The 19615-nt window shown below is 46.2% G+C and overlaps 1 protein-coding gene across 2 annotated transcripts in view; it reads left to right on the forward strand.

The window, feature by feature from the left end:
• UCK2 (uridine-cytidine kinase 2) overlaps positions 1–19615 on the forward strand; it is a 78158-nt gene that overhangs the window by 47494 nt on the left and 11049 nt on the right. For both annotated transcript variants that reach the window (XM_086393854.1, XM_086393855.1), the window contains exons 2-4: positions 8401–8560; positions 9340–9436; positions 16519–16661. In XM_086393854.1, the coding sequence (XP_086249980.1) occupies positions 8401–8560; positions 9340–9436; positions 16519–16661 (400 nt within the window). The remainder of the gene's footprint in view (positions 1–8400; positions 8561–9339; positions 9437–16518; positions 16662–19615) is intronic.

Raw genomic sequence — 19615 nt, forward strand, 5'->3', positions numbered from 1 at the left:
CTCTTGGCATCTGATCTTGGGCCACGTCACTTAATCTACCCCTCTGTGCCTCCATTTCTTCTGTTAAATGGGCATAAGAAGAACGTGCACCTCATGAAATTGATTTGAAGATTAAATAGCGTAGTAAATGTAAACTCCTTAGAACAGCCCCTGGCGTTTGGATGTTCACTGTTGTTCGTCATCCCTCAGTTGATTCTGAACCAGTTTAGTTTCACGAGTAAGTATTCTTTGAGGGAGTCTCTCTGTCAGGGTTCATGACTCCAAAGAGAACAGAGCCAACTATAATTCTACAAACCTAGACGTGAATTATTTTAAATGTCTTTGCTAGGAGTAGAGCTTGGATTCCGAGTTCACTGAAAAGTCCTGGGAATATGTTTATATCGGTGACTGTTGATCAACCAGAGTTTTTCTCAGGTGCAGGCTAACACCTGGGGTTTTCTAGGCTGGACTACCTTTCTACTACCAACACAAATCAGGAATTAAAACCAAGAGTTTCTATTCTGGGAAGTTTTTCATTTAGTACTGTTTATAATCTGATTTTACCCCTACCAGTCATGGCTTCCTCTGTGGAGAGCTTGGCCTGCAGCACAAGCAAGGTGCTGAAAGATGGGGATGATACTACTCTGACACATTAGGATGAATACACAGAGAGAGGCTAGCAGGTGGTCTGGGACACTGGTTGAGGCAAACATTCCCACCTCACCTTTTAAAACAAAGAAATTATTTGGTTGAGGGGATGCTTGTGGCAAATTGTGATGAATAAGGCACTCTCTTGCCCCAGGACAGGAGAATTACCATAGCTTTCCAGAGAACATTTGCACTAAGGTATACTGGATATGTGGGTGTTGACATTAGTATTATTTAAGTTGAAAGTGATGGAAAATTTCAAACAGTAGGGTTTAAACAAGATAATTTACCTCATTACTGTATTACTTCTATGATCTGGAGTCTGTGGCTCCTTTATTTAGCTGCCCCACTACCTTAGTTAGCATGATAATGATTTTACAAAGTGGCTGCTTGAGCTCCAGCCGTCAAGTTTTCTTCTAGCCAACAGGAAGGAGAGAGTCAAAAGGTGACCCTTATCCTTTCAGGAGATTCCAGAAGCTTCTGCTTCACACCTCTACTTGTCTAATTGGTCAGAACTTAGTACAATCACAAGCTATAAGGGAAGCTGGGAAATGTGGTCATGTGCTCAGCTAAAACTCAGGGACTGAGATTTGGTTACACAACTAGTTATCTCTGAGTATGTTATGTACTACAGCATGGAGTCAAGACTGATGCTAAGGATGAACAGGGCAAACTATATATTTGAAACTCCAGATCTGAAGGGAAAAGAAAAAGGTACTCTGCTGGATTCAGACATTCCCTGTGGTCATTCATCTAACCACATTTGAGTGAGCCCGCCAGGTGCCAAGGCCTGCCAAGCCCTGGAATAAAAGCCGAGTCACAACTGGTCGCTGTGCTCCAGGAGCTCTTAGTTATTGTGTTATATAGCAACTTAGTGAGTTTCTGGTTCAGATCTTAGTTGTTTGTGTTTGTGTATAACTGTATGGGAGCTAGCAGAACCAACTTAGCAGTGCATGTGTTCTGGGGTCATCCATGGCCCCACGGTTGGTTGGCCTTACAGAAGCATTGAGTGGCGCCTCCCTATTGCTTCCGCATAGATGGTTTGACCAGGAATTGAGTCAGCAGGTTTGAGCTTTGTTCTGTCTCAGGGCAGATTACTGGGGCTTTGGTTTTCTCATACTTGTGAATTAGAGCTTCTGAGCTGCATGGAGAGGAACCCCTGCCTTCAAAGGAGTGATGTAATGTCTGGGGGCATGCTGGACACCATATAGGTTAGTGGTGTGTTTCTTACTTAATGATAGTGACAGGGAGAGCTTCTGTCAAGATTTATTGAGGTGACTTATACGCAGTCCCAGAGTGAAGGAGTTAGATAGGGTCTTCTTGCACTCTTAGCTGCTGGATGGTGCCGTCAGAGCAGGTATTAACTGATATCCACAACCCATCCTGAAGGGCTGGGAGGGAGAGATGCCACAGGCGCCTCACCTGGAGCTGGCTGGCCGCTGTAAGCCCCAGGCCGTGACAGTGCTAGACTTTCCTCCATCTGAGCTCTCTCTCATGATGACACAGCTTCCTCTGAGCAGCACAGACAGCTTGACGGAATCCCGCACTCTCCTGTAAAGTTGCCTTGAGAAATACCTACCCTGTCTCCTGAGGACATACCAGCCCGAAGCCCTTGCAGTGCTGACCTGAGTTGCTCTGAGCTGACCAGCTGGGGCTTTTTCCAGGTTGTGTGTTGGGGTGGTTGGCGGTTCTTCTGCTCTGTTTTCCTCACCAGGCAGTATTGGGGTTGGACAAGAGGATCTTAAGGAAGATCTTGGAAGACACAGACACACTAGACATTTCTAGACACCATCTTAGTGTCTAGGCTATCTGAGCCCCCTCCTCTGTGAGAATCAATTTAGGAAATCGCTGTACTGCTTGGAGCAAAATGGGAACCAGTGAGGACCCAATAGCCGCCCTGTTGGAAACCACTAGCTGGAAGGGTCCATTGGTTCGCTGGTGACTGAGCTCTCCTGGGGCTTCCCGAGTGAGAGGCGTCTCTGGGAAGAGAGACTGCCACAGTGGTCAGCACATCTGAGCACTGGCCTAATGATGAAGTCCAGGGTTGGCATGTTCTAGAAACTACAGCACAGGAAGGAATCTGAAAGGCATTGTGAGTGGTTCTCCATCACCGGAGTAGCTGTTTGCGAGACTTAATCCTATAGACTTTTCTTCGAAGAATTTTCTAGGCCCCCCAACATTACTGGCTGGATTCTTTGAACACAATCCTTAAGACTAAATACCTTGAATATGTGTGTGTGTGTGTGTGTGTGTGCTTTTTAGCTTCTTTTTGATATTCTGTGAAAGTTGACTTTAATGATACAGTGTGACAAAACAGTATTACATGTCTAAGTAGTTCCCTCCCTGTTCTCTGGAAGTGGAGTAAATTTATATAGAATATTGGGGGTGATGCCAAAGCTGCTTCAGTTCTAGAATAGTGAAAAGAATTGTGCCTTTGCAGTTAGAAGATCTGCAGTTAGGCTTGAGATTCAGCTCCATGACCTTTGAGCAAGTTGTTTGGCTTAACTGAAATCTCTAAGCTTCAGTTTCCTCATTAAGGTGGAAAAAAAGATAAAACTATATCTTTTGTAAAAGAATTAAGTGAGATAATATCTTCAAAATGGCATAGTAGTGAAGAAATTGTAAATTATCTTCACTGATTCTTCCATTTAATCTTTTTTCTTTTTCTAAAAGTAACCTCATATTGATCTTAATTTTGTATTCAGACAGCAACCCTAAGCTGACTTGTTATTGTGTGTCCCTGCAAACCACCCCCCCCCCGCCCCGCCCACCGCCCCCGCTAAAATAGCCTGCTAAAAGTGGCAGGGACAGAGTCTGTTCAGGATACATTGCACTATGTGCAACTAAGTTTCCTCCCAGCTCCATGAGCAGTGCCAGTTTGCTGGTGAGGTTTAGCTGAAAGTAGAGTAAGTAGGTCCAGAGTGGGGCTCCTGGTGAGAGTCCTGGCTCCCCTGCAGCTGGCCTTGGGCTGTGCCTCTCTTCACCTCAGTCTGCACCGAGTGGGTATAATAATAACGGCCAGCATACAAAGTTGTAATAGGAAATGGAATGATTTAAAAATACTGAGCCCAGTGTGGGCTTCCCTGGGGGCTGAGTGGTAAAGAATCCGCCTGCCAGTGCAGGAGGCACAAGAGACTTGGGTTCCGTCCCTGGGTTGGGAAGATCCCCTGGAGGAGGAAATGGCAACCCACTCCAGTATTCTTGCCTGGGAAATCCCATGGACAGAGGAGCCTGGCAGGCTTCAGTCCATGGGGTCACAAAGATTCCAGCACAACTGAGCACACATCACGCAACTAGCACATAGGAAGAAACTACCTCTAAAGGCACATTCTTCTTATATGAATTATTATTTTTAATTGTGATAAAATATACATATTAGGTTGGTACAAAAGTAATTGCAGTTTTAGGAAGTGAATTTTAAATCATCATAACTAGGGTCAAACACATCATTATGAATGAAAATAGGAACCATTATAATTAACACATATTAGCCAACAAGAAATAAGTTTGTTTATTCCTGTAGCGTAAAAATGGAGAAATGTGCATTAAAATGATATATAACATAACTGCATTTAAGAATGTATTCCAATATCAAAAAGCAAAGTTCAGCAATGCAAAACCACATTTTCAGCAATGCAAAACCACTTTTGCACCAACCTAATAGCATAAAATTTACTGTCTTAAAAATAATATTTAAGCATATAGTTCAGTAATGTTAAGTATATTTGCTTTGGGCCCCAATCTCCAGAACTGTTTCATCCTGTAATAAATTATATCCATTATGCAACTCCCCCGAGCCCCTGGCCGTCTCCATTCTACTTTCTATGAATCTGACTACTCTAGATACCTCATGTAAGTGGCATCATATGGTACTTGTGTTTTTGTAACTATAGTTATTAATAAGTCTTAGCTCACCACAGCAGTTGTACCATCTCCCATTTTTAGCATTCTAGAAGCTCATGATTGCTTGCCTTCTTCTCAAGCCCTGCTACTGCTGCTAAGTCACTTCAGTCGTGTCCGACTCTGTGTGACCTCATAGACGGCAGCCCACCAGGCTCCCCCGTCCTTGGGATTCTCCAGGCAAGAACACTGGAGCGGGTTGCCATTTCCTTCTCCAATGCATGCAAGTGAAAAGTGAAAGTGAAGTCGCTCGGTCGTGTCCAACTCTTACGGACCTCATGGACTGCAGCCCACCAGGCTCCTCCATCCATGGGATTTTCCAGGCAAGAGTACTGGAGAAAGTGAAAGTCGGTCGCTCAGTCCTGTCCAACTCTTTGCGACCCCATACAGTCCATGGAATTCTCCAGGCCAGTATACTGGAGTGGGTAGACTTTCCCTTCTCCAGGCCCTAGTCATTTTTTTCCTATCTCAAACCCTTTCCTAAGAGAAGAAGACACCTTACAGCTCCATTTCATCCTTTTGAAGAGGGCAGGATTGGAGAAAAGGGAAATTAAAAGTGAAGAAGACATAAAAGGAGGGACTTAAGTATTTACTCATTGCAGAAGTCCTCTGTAGCACTTCTTCCTTCTGATTGTGTAAAGATTCAGACCTAAGCGCCAGAAGACAGAATAATACAATGAACCTCTCCCTGATTCAGCAGTTATCTAGATATTCTGGGCCCATTTTTAACAAAAGTTTCAGGGAGAAGAAAATACTAGAAAAATGTAGATTAACTTAGAGGCTGGTGTTTCTTTGCTCGTTCATGCAGTCGTATTTATCTCCTGAACGATAAAGGGTTTCGTATACCTTGGAACTTTCTTTCTCTCTCTTTTTTTAGTACTTAAAAAAACTAATTTTGTTTATTTACTTATTTGTTTTTGGCTCTGCTGGGTCTTTGTTGCTGCACAGGCTTTTCTCTAGTTTTAGGAAGTGAGGCTGCTCTCCTACAGTGGAGCTGTGTGGTGACTTCTGTTCTGAAGTGTGGGCTGTAGGCGTGCAGGCTTCACTCGCTGCGGCACGTGGGCTCCATAGTTGCAACGCCCGGGCTCTAGAGCACAGGCTCAATAGTTGAGGCGCAGGGACCCGGTTGCAGGTGGGATCTTCCTGGACCAGGGATGGAACCCTGTGTTTTCTGCATTGTCAGGTGGATTCTTTACCACCTTATTCCAGGGAAGTAAGGAAGGAGCCACCAAGGGAGCCTTGCCTTGAAACTTCTGATTACCTGTTTTTTTTGGAGTATAGTTGATTTGCAGTGTTGTGTTAGCTTCAGATGTGCAGCAAAATGATTCAGTTATACTTCTGTTTTCCAGATTCTTTTCCTCTGTAGGTTTTACAAGATACTGTAGTTTCCTGTGCTATACAGTAAATCCTTATTGTTTATCTACTTCATATATAGTGGCGTGTATATGTTAACCCCAAACTCCAAATTTGTCTCACTTCCTCCCGCTGACTTTCTTTTAAAAATTTTTTATTTATGTATTTATTCTTGGCTATGCTGGGTCTTTGTTGCTGAGTGGGCTTTTCTCTAGTTGTGGCAAGCGGGGGCTGCTCACTGTTTGTGGTGCACAGCCTGCTCATTGCAGTGGCGCCTCATGTTGGAGGGTACGGGCTCCAGGCACGTGGGCTTCAGTAGCTGAGGCGTATGAGGTCTAGAGCACAGGCTCAGGAGTTGTAGCGCTCGGGCTTAGTTGCTCTGAGGCATGTGGAATCTCCCCAGATCAGGGATCAAACCTGTGTCTTCTGTGTTGGCAGGTGGATTCTTCACCATTGAGCTACCAGGAAAGCCCGAGTTCTTTGGACTTCTAGAAGGAATTCTATTTACTAGTGAAAACTGCAGGTATAAGCATTCCCCACTCATAGCTTTACGATACAAGAAGCAGATGGAAGCTAGGAAAAGGAAATTATGGACCTATACAAGTATAAAAACCTAACAAGTTTTTAACCGCATAGAACCCTTGGTTTGTTACAGCATTTTCATTTTTGAATCTAGTTTAAGTCATATGCAAGCTTTATATCTTCCTATGATTTTTTTTGTGTGGCACATCTGTCGTTCCAAAAATCCTAAGTAGTTTAAATGTTTTATCTGTGTATTAATATGCAAAAATGTCAAAGTAAAAGAACTTTCTAACAGTTGAGCCAAAATATTATTCTCCCACAGATCCTTATAAAATGCTAGTGTGTTTCACAACTTATACAACAGGACATACTGTGCAAAATAGTTTTGATTTACATTGAGTAGTACAACAGGAATAGCGAGTTTTCCTTATGCTTGGACGAATCGAATACATTCTTCATATGAATTGTAACTTTTAGTTAAAAGTTCCCTGGCTTTTCCCTGTTAAAATGAATTGGTAAAATAGTCTCAACTGTAAGATTTCTAAGGATGAGCCCAAGAAACCTCTCCTTCTTTCATCTTTCAACTGTGCTCATTGTTTCATCGCTTATAATCAGGTCAGCCAGTTCCATAAGGGGACTTCCATTACATCTTCTAGAGGTTTTGTGATGTAGACATTCTTATTTTTCAGTTGATCTTTGTAGCAAATGAGGAAGAAGTCAGTTATTTGATAAATACAATCCTTCACTATCTCATTTTTAAAAAGATCTTTATTGATGTGGACCATTTAAAAATTCTTTAAAAAATTTTTGTTTCATTTTTTAAAGAAATTTTAGCTGCACTAAATCTTCGTTGCTGTGTGTGGGCTTTCTCTAGTTGTGGTGAGTGGGGAGGCTTTGTTGCAGTGTGCATGGCTCAGTAGTTACGGCCTAGGGGCTTAGTTGTTCCGCAGCATGTGGGATCTTCCTGGACCAGGGATTGAACATGGTGAGAGGCAGGCAGACCACTGGACCACCAAGGAAGCCCTAAAATTCTTTACTGAATTTTTCACAATATTGCTGCTGTTTTATGGTTTTTTTTTTGTTTGTTTGTTTGTTTGTTTTCCCGGCCACAAGGCACGTAGAATCTTAGTTCCCTGACCAGGGATCAAACCCACACTTCCTGCGTTGGAAGGCAAAATCTTATGCACTGGACTGCCCGGGAAGTCCCGACTATCTCATTCTTTTGAATGCACTTGTTTGTATACTTTTCCTTTTACAAAGAGTGTGTGTTCACTGGAGAGAAAAGAAGTCAGATATGTGTATTACAAGTATGTAGGTTCAAGTTCACTGGGAGCTGGTGTCCCTCCTCCTAATTAGGATGCCCTACTGTTTGCAGTATTGGTGATGTTTATGTCTGCAGCTCCAGAAGTGGGGGCATACATCTGTGAGAAGGTTGCCTTGTGTACTGTGGCTGTAGGCCAGAGCGAAAGACTGAAGTAGGAGGGAAGCCAAGGCCTTGGCCTCACTGCCAACCAGCTGAGATTCCTTTGATATAAAGAGATGTGTAAGGGCTGAGATGTCTTGAAAATGCTCAGTCATTTCATGACCCAGCAGCCCTTTGGCCCATCAGCACATCATCACTGTGCCCTTTCCCTAATTTCTGCTGTCTTTTTTGTGTATCTATACTAGGGTGGCAGTAAAGGATAAAATAGCATCACCTTTTATTTGCGGCTTTGGGGAAGGCTTTATGAAATAGAAGTAGAGATTACTGCCCTCGTCCCCACGTCATCACTGTGGATACTTCAGCATAGTAATTTGTGTTAAGGAATGGGGGAGGAAGAGACTTCTGGGCCCCCTGAATTCCTTCTCAGCAGACATATCCTCCCTTCCCCTACTCCATCATCTGTGGTGGTAGCCTTTGCATTCTTCCTTGCAAAGGCCCTTGCTCGGGACACACACAGTCAGCTCGGTGACTGGGCCTCACCCTGTGGTCTGCACTGCTCTCTTCTCTCCTTGCAGTCTTCCGTCTGTGCTAAGATCGTGCAGCTTCTGGGGCAGAACGAGGTGGACTATCGCCAGAAGCAGGTGGTCATCCTGAGCCAGGACAGCTTCTACCGCGCCCTCACTTCAGAGCAGAAGGCCAAAGCCCTGAAGGGCCAGTTCAACTTTGATCACCCAGGTGAGCTGGGGCATTGAAAGGGCCTATGTGGAGGTGTTGATTGAAGAAGTGGCTTAACCTCTCTGAGTCTGTTTCCTAGCCATTGAATGGAGGACTCTTGGGTACCTTGCAGGCTTGCTGTGGGCTCATAGTAAAGAAGGGCTTCTGCTGTGGCTTCTGCAATGCTTGCCTCCTTAAATACTGATTGAGTCTGTATCTAAACAAGGGTGACTCTTGGAAAAACCCATGACTCAGGGCGGGACAGACACAGGCCAGAACAGCTGGTTCTCCTGCCTCCTCTGGTCTACACAGCCTGTGGCCCCGCCTCCTGCCACCGCCTGGCACGTGGGTGTATGCGGCTTGTGCGTTAAACTCACCCAAAGGCAGAAAGGGAGACTGAGGGTATAGTGCCCTGACAGTCCCAGGTCAGCACGCTGCCTCTTAAGCTGGTTTAGGGTTCTTTCAGTTGAGTCAAAGCTGCCGTAGTGCCTGCTGCCCTCACCTAGTCGTGAGGTATCTTTCGTACGCTGGGTTTAGAGAGATACAGGCCAGGGATGGGACATTAAGGCAAAAGAAAAGAACCCACTTCCAGTTCTCAGAACTCACACATTTTGGTTTGAAATGTAGGGAGTTTGCATCCTGCTTTGGGTTGAAATTAGACTTTTTTGGGGAGAGGGGATGCTTATCTAGGGTGTGATGCATATATGGGTAGAAAACAGGCTTAAAGGGATGCCTGTTCATCATTATAGGAGAAATCATTTTACAGTTAGCAAACATCTTAACAGTTTGATTTCCTTCAGATGCCTTTGACAATGAACTCATCTTCAAGACACTCAAAGAAATCACGGAAGGGAAAACTGTCCAGATTCCCGTGTACGACTTTGTTTCCCATTCCCGGTAAGTGAGCTGTTCTGGGCTGGGGATTGCTGCCTGCTGCTCCTCGGAAGTGCCAGTCTCCTGTCCCCTCCCGCCGCCTGGTGCCCACTGCATCCTGTCTGTGGTGGGGCAGTGACGTCAGGGTGTCCGCAGATACACAGGTCAGGAATTCCAACAGTTCCAGGTGGTTCCTGGAACAGTCCGATCATGATCATCCTATTTTGTTACCCTGAAGGACGGATCTGTGAATTTGAGCTCAGGTGAGGGACTGCACATTCATCTTTATTCACATGCCCAAGATGTTCCTAGAATAAAAAGCGAGGCAGAGTGGAGGAAGAACGGGAAGAAGAACAAGGAAGCTGTTACTTCTGCTCTCTGGTTCACTTCGGATTGGGCTGTGTGGAGAGCTGTGAGAGTCCTGAAGTCACCAGGACCAGGCCCTCTAGGGATCTTCTCAGTCAGGTCAGATTTGTCCTTCCGTTTGTCAGTTTCCATGCGTCTGTTTGAAGCTGAAACTCTGATAATTTGACCATACGATCCAAAGAGCTGACTCATTGGAAAAGATTCTGTCTGATGCTGGGAAAGATTGAGGGCTGGAGGAGAGGGGGCGACAGGAAGAGATGGTTGGATGGCCTCACCGACTCAATGGATATGGGTATGAGCACACTCTGGGAGATAGTGAAGGACAGGGAAGCCTGGCGTGCTGCAGTCCGTGGGGCCGCCAAGAGTTGGACACTGAGCATCTGAGCAACAGCAGTAATGCTCCTGATCAATAGAGGAGTGGGTTGACTTCATCACAGCCTCCTCCCCTCTGAGCAGTGAAAAGGGGCTTCTGGAGGATTTCCTTCCTGCTGGCCTAGAGCTCCTTCAGAGCTGCCCAGGGCTCTCTGCTTACTTTGGGGCCTCCCAGGCACAGCTGACACTCCCAAGCGGTGTGTTAGGCCATGTACAGCTGCTTCATATCCTGGGCTTAGTGATGGCTCAGTAAGTGTTGCTTTCAGCTCTGGGCTGTGTTTTTGAAAGTTTCTCCCTCCCACTTTTCATTTTCTTTCCTAGTTCCTTTATCTTCTTGATCTGTCTTGAGTTGTTTTTTTTTTTTTTTCCCCCCTTAAATGGGAAATTAGATCTTGTGCAACTGTTACTACCAAATATTTCTATGATTAAAAACCTAATCTTGTTTAATTATTTTTTAATCGAAGGATAATTATTTTACAGAATTTTGTTGTTTTCTGTCATCAGTGTGAATCAACACTGGATCAGCCATAGGTCCCCTCCCTCTTGAACGTCCCTTCCCATCTCACCCCTCTAGGTTGATACAGAGCCCCTGTTTGAGTTCCCTGAGACATACAGCAAATTCCCGTTGGCTATCTGTTTTACATATGGTAATGTAAATTTCCATGTTACTCTCTCTATACATCTCGCCCTCTCCTCCCCTCTCCCCACTTCCATAAGTCTATTCTCTATGTCTGCTTCTCCATTTAAAAGCCCGATCTTTATCTCTCTGTGTGTTCCTTTAGGACACATCTCAGCTTTTAATGCAGTTTAGCTCACACATTCTGTGCTGCTCTCTGGAACTTTCTCAGAACTTGAGGGTGTGGCAGAGGTTTGGTTGGAGGAGGAGAAAAGAGATAGCACATTGTGATGGCAAGTCCAGCTGTTTTGGTGCTCACCTTCATACCTCTCTGGTATCTATGGAAGCACTTCCTATTATGAACCCAGTTCTACTGACATTCAAAGAACAAGATACGCCTCCTGTATCTGCCTCTACAGACTGTGCAGGAATAGAGGGATGTTTAGATAGAAATTGGAACTAACATAAATAATGAGGGGCTGGGAGAGCGAGGATCTGGGAGGCTGCAGGTGGAGAATCAGAGAAGTCAGTTCCCACTGATGGCAGACTAGGCCCCTGGAAGAGAAACTGTGTTCATGCCAAGTCCATGAATCTGCTGCATCTGGGCCCACAGCCTTTTTTTTTCCTGGCTGTACCAGGTTCTTAGTCACAGTATGTGGGATCTAGTTCCCTGACCAAGGATTCAGGGGGGCATCCAGAGTGTGGAGTCTTAGCCACTGGACCCCCAGGGAAGTCCCCACAGCCTCTGTGTGGAGTGTCCACAGTTTCCTTGTCTAGCTGTTATGATCTAAAAATTTTAGATTTTGTTTCACTTTCATCTTCTAAGTTTTCCTTTGGCAAAGTAGCTGGGACCATTTAGGGAAAGAGATTCTGGAAATTGTAGTTTCTACCCACTCCAGCGTTCTTGCCTGGAGAATCCCAGGGATGGAGGAGCCTCGTGGGCTGCCGTCTATGGGGTCGCCCAGAGTCGGACACGACTGAAGCGACTTAGCAGCAGCAGCAGCCTTAGCAGAGATTGGTGGTGACAAGAGACAGTCAAGCCCACCCCCTTTTCAGGTCTAGGGTGGGGCACTACTACAGAATTAACCTGCAGCCTGACAGCTAAGGCACAGGCCCGTGGAGGGATGTAAAGGAAGAAGGAGGCTGGAGTAGTTAGAGCAGGTACGTGTATAGGAAGTGATACTTAAACTGTGTATTGAAAAGCATGAGAAGTTATTGGGAAAGGGATCTCCAAGGTGATGGGTAGGGAGGCATTTCAGGGGCAAGCTTGGTGGGAGATTGCAGTGGGTTGGGTATGGAGGGAAGGGGGTCGGTATGTGGGGAGAGTGGCAGGAGGTGGAGCAGGCTGGGAGGTAGATAGGCCTCAGATCAGGAAGGGCACAGACCTTAGAGCCAGGGTGCAAATGTGTTGGGGGTAAGGAGCCAAAGACGGCTATTATGTAGGAGTGGAGAGGTCATTCTTGTGGCAGGAAAAGAAGATGCACAGTGCTGTTTATGAAGCCCTTTGGAGTGGCCCAGGTGAGACACCGATAAGGGCCCGATGGAAGGGAGTGGAGTGAGGGGAGCTGGGACGAGTTCAGGCCTGACCAGTGTAGTCAGGTGCAAGAGGTGAAGATGAGTATCTTCTTGGCATGGGCTCCGTCAAGTTCACGGAGTAACAAAAAACCCCACAGAGTTGCACATCCAGACATGTTTTACTTTTTTCTCCTAATTCTGCTCTCATATCTTTTATTTTAAAATCCTGTTCTTTAGTGGCCCAGAGTCCAACTCTTCTTTGAGGCTTTGTGACCATCTAAGACCCCAACAGTCCCCCAGCTCTCAAGGGCCACTTGTGAGGGACCCAGCCACTCAGGGTTAACTGATCCCGTTCCAGCCTTGGGTTTTTTGTGATGACTACAAATGAATGTCGGGCGAAAACTGAGAAGTCACCTATTCTCTGTAAATACCTTTCTCTGATCTTCCCCTTCTTTACTGTAAGGAATAATTCTCAAGTGAGAAGGTTGTGCTAGGTTATCCTAAATGCTCTAATACTCCAGGTTTCTTATGTGAACCTCACAGCCCATCTCCAAACTCCTAAACAGGACCTTGCGCCGTATGTGGCTTCTGGCACATCTTGGGCTAGTGCTAAGTCGCTTCAGTTGTGTCCGACTCTGTGTGACCCCATAGACGGTGGCCCACCAGGCTCCCCCGTCCCTGGGATTCTCCAGGCAAGAGCACTGGAGTGGGTTGCCATTTCCTTCTCCAATGCATGAAAGGGAAAAGTGAAAGTGAAGTCACTCAGTCGTGTCCGACTCCTCACGACCCCATGGACTGCCGCCTACCAGGCTCCTCCGTCCATGGGATTTTCCAGGCAAGAGTGCTGGAGTGGGGTGCCATTGCCTTCTCCATCTTGGGCTAGTAGTTGCTCAATAAATGTTGCTTTTAGCTCTAAACTGCTTCAAAATTTTCTCCCACCCAGACCTTCATGTAGATTAGGGAAGTGATTGATTCCAGCTTCCAGGGGCACCACCCATGGGGCATGCAGTTCTGTTCTCCTTACTGTCCCAGGATTGAAGAGGCATGACTGAATTGAAACAGTCAACAGTCTTTTTAGTCTTTATCCGTTAGGCAAGCCGATCAGCACTGCCAGACAGTGTCAGTCTGTGTAAGCACAGTGTGTGTGTTTTCCAGATGGAACCCTAGAAATCCCAGGAAAACACATATTCTTTGTTTCCCAGCAGAGCCTTTCCACCCTCTTCTTGGCCTAGGCCAGCTGTCTAGAGACTACTCATTATTTCACTCACTTGTTGATCTCTTTTTCTGTCCATCTTGCTTCTAAATTCTGCCCAGTTTGGTCCCTTATCCTGAACCACAGTGGGCACTGTTTTCCAGTACCTGACATTATCCCAGAGACTGATATGTCTCAACCCTGGCTGCAGACATAGCTGGGGAAAAGACTGAAATCTTGCCATTTGTGACAACATTGGTGGACCTAGAGGGTATTACGCCAGTGAAATCAATCAGCCAAAGACAAATACTGTATGATTTTATGTATTACGTAGAGTCTCAAAACAAAACAAATGAACAAACAAGAAAACAGAGATAAGAGTTGATAGGTACAGAGAACAAACTGGTAGTTGCCAGAAGTTAAGGGAGTAGGGAAAAAGAAATAGTCAGGGAGGTTAAGAGGTACAAATTTTCAGCTGCCAAATAAATGAATCACAGGTATGAAGTGTACGGTGTGGGGAATTTACTCAATAACAATATCTTTGTGTGGTGACAGGTGATAACTAGACTTACCATGGTAATGATTTTGAAATGTATAGAAATATCAAATCACTGTGTTGTGTGCCAGCAACTGACATAGTATTGTAGCTTGATTATACTGCAGAAAAACAAACTGACTAACTAATAGAAAAAGAGATTATTGCTACCGCCATAGGGGGTTGGGGAACGAGGAGATAGGGTTTGTGAAGGAGGGAGAATTAGATGAAGATCAGCAAAAGGTCCATGCTCCAGCCTGTAAAGATAAATAAGAACTAGGGATGTAATATACAATACAATATAGGTAACACTGCTGTACGTTCTGGGTGAAAGCCGTTAAGAGTAAATCCTAAGAGTTCTCATCACAAAATTTTTTTTCTGTTTCTTCGATACTTGTTTTATATGAGATGATGGATGTTCACTAACCCCATTACGGTTATCATTTCATAATACAAGTCAAATCATTATGTGTATACCTTAAACTTATGCAGTGCTCTATATCTTAATAAAATTGGAAGAAGCAAATGTAAATTAAAAAAAAATAATGTATAAGTATGAGAAAAGAAATTACTTCTAGAAATGGGAAACACAATGGCAAAATTTTCAAACTCAGTCAATGTATTAGCAGCCAAATGGAAAAAAAAAACTCAATTCAGACAATAGAGGATTGATCTGAAGAAATCCTCCATTAATGCATGAATGCCTTAATGGATGAAGAAAGAAAAAGACAGAAAAAACAAAAAAACAAAACAGATTAAGAGACGTGGAAGATAGTTCAGACCTGAAAAATATTTAATCAGAGGAAAGTGAAGAGAATAAAGACAATATCTGAAGAGATACCAGCTTAATTTTATTTCAGAACTAATGAAATCAAATCCATAGATTTCATGCCGTACAATCCCAAACAGGATAGATAAAAAACAAAAGTACAAGTGAGTTCTACTTTTTGGAATTGATTAATATTCCACTGTGGCCTGACAGTTAATTTTTGTGCCTGCTGCAGTTGTATTTCAAAGTTTTGTACAAAGTCGTGTGTATGCTCAAACCACATATTTTTGTTAATTGTGTTATTCAGACTTTCCATTTCCTTCTTTATCTGTCAGTTTCTAAAATAAAGAAGTTAGAAGTATCTCCAATATGAATGTGGATGCAATTTCTCTTGGTATTTTTATCTGCTCAATATACTGCAAACCTCTGCTGTTAAGTAAATAAAGTTTCATGACTTAAAAAAGAGAAAGAAATACCTGGGGAGCTTTTAAAAAGTACTGATGCCCTAGCTACACCCTAGACTAATGAAATCAGAGCCCCAGGGGAGTAGGGTCCAGGAATAAATATTTTTAAAAGCTCCCCAGTTGATTCTTTGTGCATCAAGAGTTACACCACTCTTCTAGAGTCTCCTAACTGCTCTAACCTGGCCCTTTTCTGCTGTCTTTTATGCTCCATGTTCTGCTACCTTGGTAGCTGCTCCAGCAGTGCTCCCTTAAAATTTAGACCCGAGCCCAAGGAACTGAGCCAGTAAAGAATCAAAGCATGTTTATGGGAAGGAAGTTCCTCCTTAGCGGGCAGCTGCTACTGACTTCCCTATATTTGCCAAATAAAACCTATCATCTTAAGGAGCTTTTGAAATAAATATTTGGTTTTCTTCACAAATGTCTGCTGCTCTGCCAGTCAGGGTCAGTGGTAAACCTTCAGTGGTATCCTTACTTTTCTTCCAGTGAATTTTGAAATGAGGTGCAATGTGGTTTTAGGACAGAAGCAAAAGATAAAACTGTACAGTGAAAGTTGAGGCAGGGCAGAGCTAGGCGCCATCAGGCCCCTCCACCTGTTTTCACTGCCCCGGCTTTTGAGAAGTCATGTTTACATTAGTATCTCTCTGCCTTGGGCTTCCCAACCCCGCGGGTAGATGGATGACTGTGTGTCTCTGCTTTGCTGATGAGGAAGAGAGCCAAACCAGGCATGTCTGGGGCTGTTTCCTCCTTCCACAGAGACCCTTCCCCTTCCCAGTCTCTTGTCTAAAGCTTTCTTATCCGCACCTTTCCCTGGGCCCCTTCTGTCTTCCTCCCAGCTGCCTCAGCATGGAGGGCACGGGATGGGCTTCTTGGGAGAAAACTGAATTTCTGTTTTTGAAAGTTCAGAGTGTGAGGCTCCATACATGACAGGACTCAGAGCATTCCTAGGGATGCCTCCAGGGGGGTGGGGGGAAAGTGCTCACATCTCCTTTTGTCTGTCTTTATTCTTCATTTAGCAGCAGGTTTTTTTTAATTCCAAGGAGAGGGATGTAGGCCTGCTGTTTCTGTTTTACAGTGAAAGCTCCAAAGAGCTGGTTACAGGAGGCCTTGGCCCAGCCGCACTGGCGCTCATTCTTAGGTCTCCATAGTGGTCCCAGCGCTCTGTGAGGCTATGCTTAAACCCTTTCAGCCTGCTTTCAGTCCAGGGGACGGAACTCCAGACTCCCCCTCCCCTGCTGCTCCCACCTGACCCAGCCCTTCTTCTGCCCTCTGGTTTGCAGGAAGGAGGAGACGGTTACTGTCTACCCCGCAGACGTGGTGCTCTTCGAAGGGATCCTGGCCTTCTACTCCCAGGAAGTGCGAGACCTGTTCCAGATGAAGCTTTTTGTGGACACAGATGCGGACACCCGGCTCTCCCGCAGAGGTGCGTCCCAGAAGCTGCCAACAGCGCATCGGTGGCCTTGTGCCCCTGGGGCCCAGCCCAGGCCAGTCAGCCTTGCCCCAGGGACATCCTGCTGCCCAAGTGACATTTGAGAAGGGATTAGTTTCACTCACTGTTTTGTTAAAGGTTTGTGAGGTCACAGACATGAAATAAGTTTACCTTCTGGTTTTGCTGGGGAGAAGTTTGGCTAAGTGCTTAGTTCCCTATGACTTCCCCATAGGTGTCCAGTCAAGATGGGGACTCACTGTAGCACATCTTGGGGCAGGAACACCCTCTGCTGGCAGCTCTGGGCAGCTGGTCCCATCTGCCCATTCCGGTTGCCCTTTGCTGTCCAGAAAGTTCTGTGAAGCTTTGGTCACTCTGTCCAGCCAGCTCAGGAGCACAGTTGGTTGTTCCCTCTGAACACCTTGAGCGTGTGCGGAAGACACTGAAGTGCTTGTTGGCAGGGAGGTGGAGCCTGTGGACTCACCCTGGGGCACAGAGCAGAGAGGTTGGGAGGCCTCGTGGGGGAGGTGGAGCATGTGGACTCAGCCCTGGGGCGCAGAGCAGAGAACTTGGGAGGCCTTGTGGGGCAAGCGGAGCCTGTGGACTCAGCCCTGGGGCGCAGAGCAGAGAGGTTGGGAGGCCTTGTGGGGGAGGTGGAGCCTGTGGACTCAGCCCTGGGGCACAGAGCAGAGAAATCAGGAGGCCTCGTGGGGGAAGCGGGGCCTGTGAACTCACCCTGGGGCACAGAGCAGAGAGCTCAGGAGGCTTTGTGGGGGAAGTGGAGCCTGTGGACTCACCTTGGGGCATAGAGCAGAGAGCTCGGGAGGCCTTGTCGGGGAAGTGGGGCCTGTGGACTTACCTTGGGGCGTAGAGCAGAGAGCTCGGGAGGCCTTGTGGGGAAAGCAGAGCCCATGGACTCAGCCCTGGGGCACAGAGCAGAGAGCTCAGGAGGCTTTGTGGGGGAAGCAGGGCCTGTAGACTCACCCTGGGACGCAAAGCAGAGAGCTTGGGAGGCCTTGTGGGGGGAAGTGGGGCCTGTGGACTCACCTTGGGACGTAGAGCAGAGAGCTCGGGAGGCCTTGTGGGGGAAGCAGAGTCCATGGACTCAGCCCTGGGGCTCAGAGCAAAGAGCTCCAGAGGGCTTGTGGGGGAAGTGGAGTCTGGACGTGGATGTGGTGGGCTGATGGTGTAGGCAACCCGAGAAGGCACTCGCTGCAAAAATAGACACTGTGGCTGGTTAGGACTGTTTTCTGATCTGGATGACAGGGAGGGCTGAGGTCTGTGGGTGGCATCTTGGGGCATGAACCACTGAGGAGAGATGGGGAACCCAGCAGAGTTGGAGCCGACAGGACACAGCCTAGGCAGTGCGGTGGAAGTGACTGAAGGGAGGCATGAAGGGTGACTAAGGTTTGAGTCCCCATCATGTGGAGGAGGAGGGACACAGGATACTCCAGGCTTAGCCCTTAGTCACAGAGCAAGTCAGTGGCAGATTCAGATTTCGTAAGCCCCAACCCAAAGCCTTCCAACCTCAAAGTGTGTGAAGTTTTCCCTTTTCCAGTTCATGAAACAAATTTGGTGTTTATCCAATTTAGTGTGCTTATCACAAGGACTGTAAGTGGAAAGGGCAGAGTCTAGAGAAATGAGTCCCTGGGATTTGCCCTCCTGAGAAGTAATAGGATTCATACTCTGCAAGTCAGGGAAGCTGTACTTCGCCTCCCAGGTGGCATGCGGGAAGGGTAATCCGATGGAATGAAGAGAATTCTAGTCCCAGCAGAGCCTCCCCCTAGCTTTGTGACTTTGGTGACCTCCTAGGCAATTTTTTTTTTTAATAGGTAATATGAAGGAAACAGTCCTGTTTTTTAGGGTCATGACACAGGCCAGATAAGGATTACATGGTCTTTTTTGACAGATAATTGAGACTAGAGCCTGAGAATCTCTTATGCACCTGATCCCAGGGTCTGGTTTATAACTTCATGCATGAATCCAGGTCCTGCCTAGGCTGCTCTACTCCCAGCTCATCTGCTCGGATATCCATGTTAGCTTGCCAGATTTGGGAGGCATCACTGGGGGAAAATGGGAGTCAGATGAACTGGACTTTATTTTAATTCTGGTTTCACCATTTAGATCCCCTGAAGAAGGGAATGGCAACCCACTCCAGTATTCTTGCCTGGAGAATCCCGTGGACAGAAGAGCCTGGCGGGCTACAGTCCATGGGTCACAAGGAGTTGGACACAACTGAGCAACTGACACTTGCAGTTTCTTTCACTTTTCACTGTTTAGTCGATGTGTGACTTGGAGCAGGCTGTGTTCTAATCAGTTTGCACCTTACTTTCCTACTGGTGGATCATGTAATGACTGGTTAGTACTCCTAGGATAGTTGTGCCGTGAGAGGCAATGCCTGGTGACGGCTTTAGTGGATAAATGTCAACGTGGCAGATCAGAAACCTGCTTCGTTTGAGAGGGTAGCTGATGTTCTGTTTTCCCTAGTGTTCTGTCAGGACTTGTCAGAACCTCAGTAGACATGTCCTCTGGAGCTGGTAACACCTGGGCTGAGATCATCATTAGTCCAGCAGGTGGTACTAACGTCCCAGGGGATGGAGTGATGCCTGAGAGAGAGAAGTAGTACAAAAATGTGGAAATTGGAACCACATTTTGTGGTGTGACACGTCTGATTTAGATGGATAATTCTGGGATAGATTAGGTAAGACCTGATCCTAGGATCCTTCCGTGACATGGAGGAGAGCCTCTGCTGGGGTTTCTCAGGGCCAGTTCTGCACCCCTTGCCTCCCCTGCGGCAGCTCACTGCCTTCTTTCAGACCTGCGTCCTGTCATGTCACCCACTGCCGAGTTACCCTTCTGCTGGTCTAGTGGGGCTTCCCAAATGCTGTTTCTACAAACTCACTCTCTGTCTCTGTAGGACCGGAGAACATGCTTTGTGGGCTGGGGCGGGG

Source organism: Bos grunniens, chromosome 3, assembly GCF_055505025.1.
Source record: "Bos grunniens cultivar Pamir isolate PY7600 chromosome 3, Bosgru_T2T1.0, whole genome shotgun sequence".
In the NCBI taxonomy this organism is placed as follows: Eukaryota; Metazoa; Chordata; class Mammalia; order Artiodactyla; family Bovidae; genus Bos; species Bos grunniens.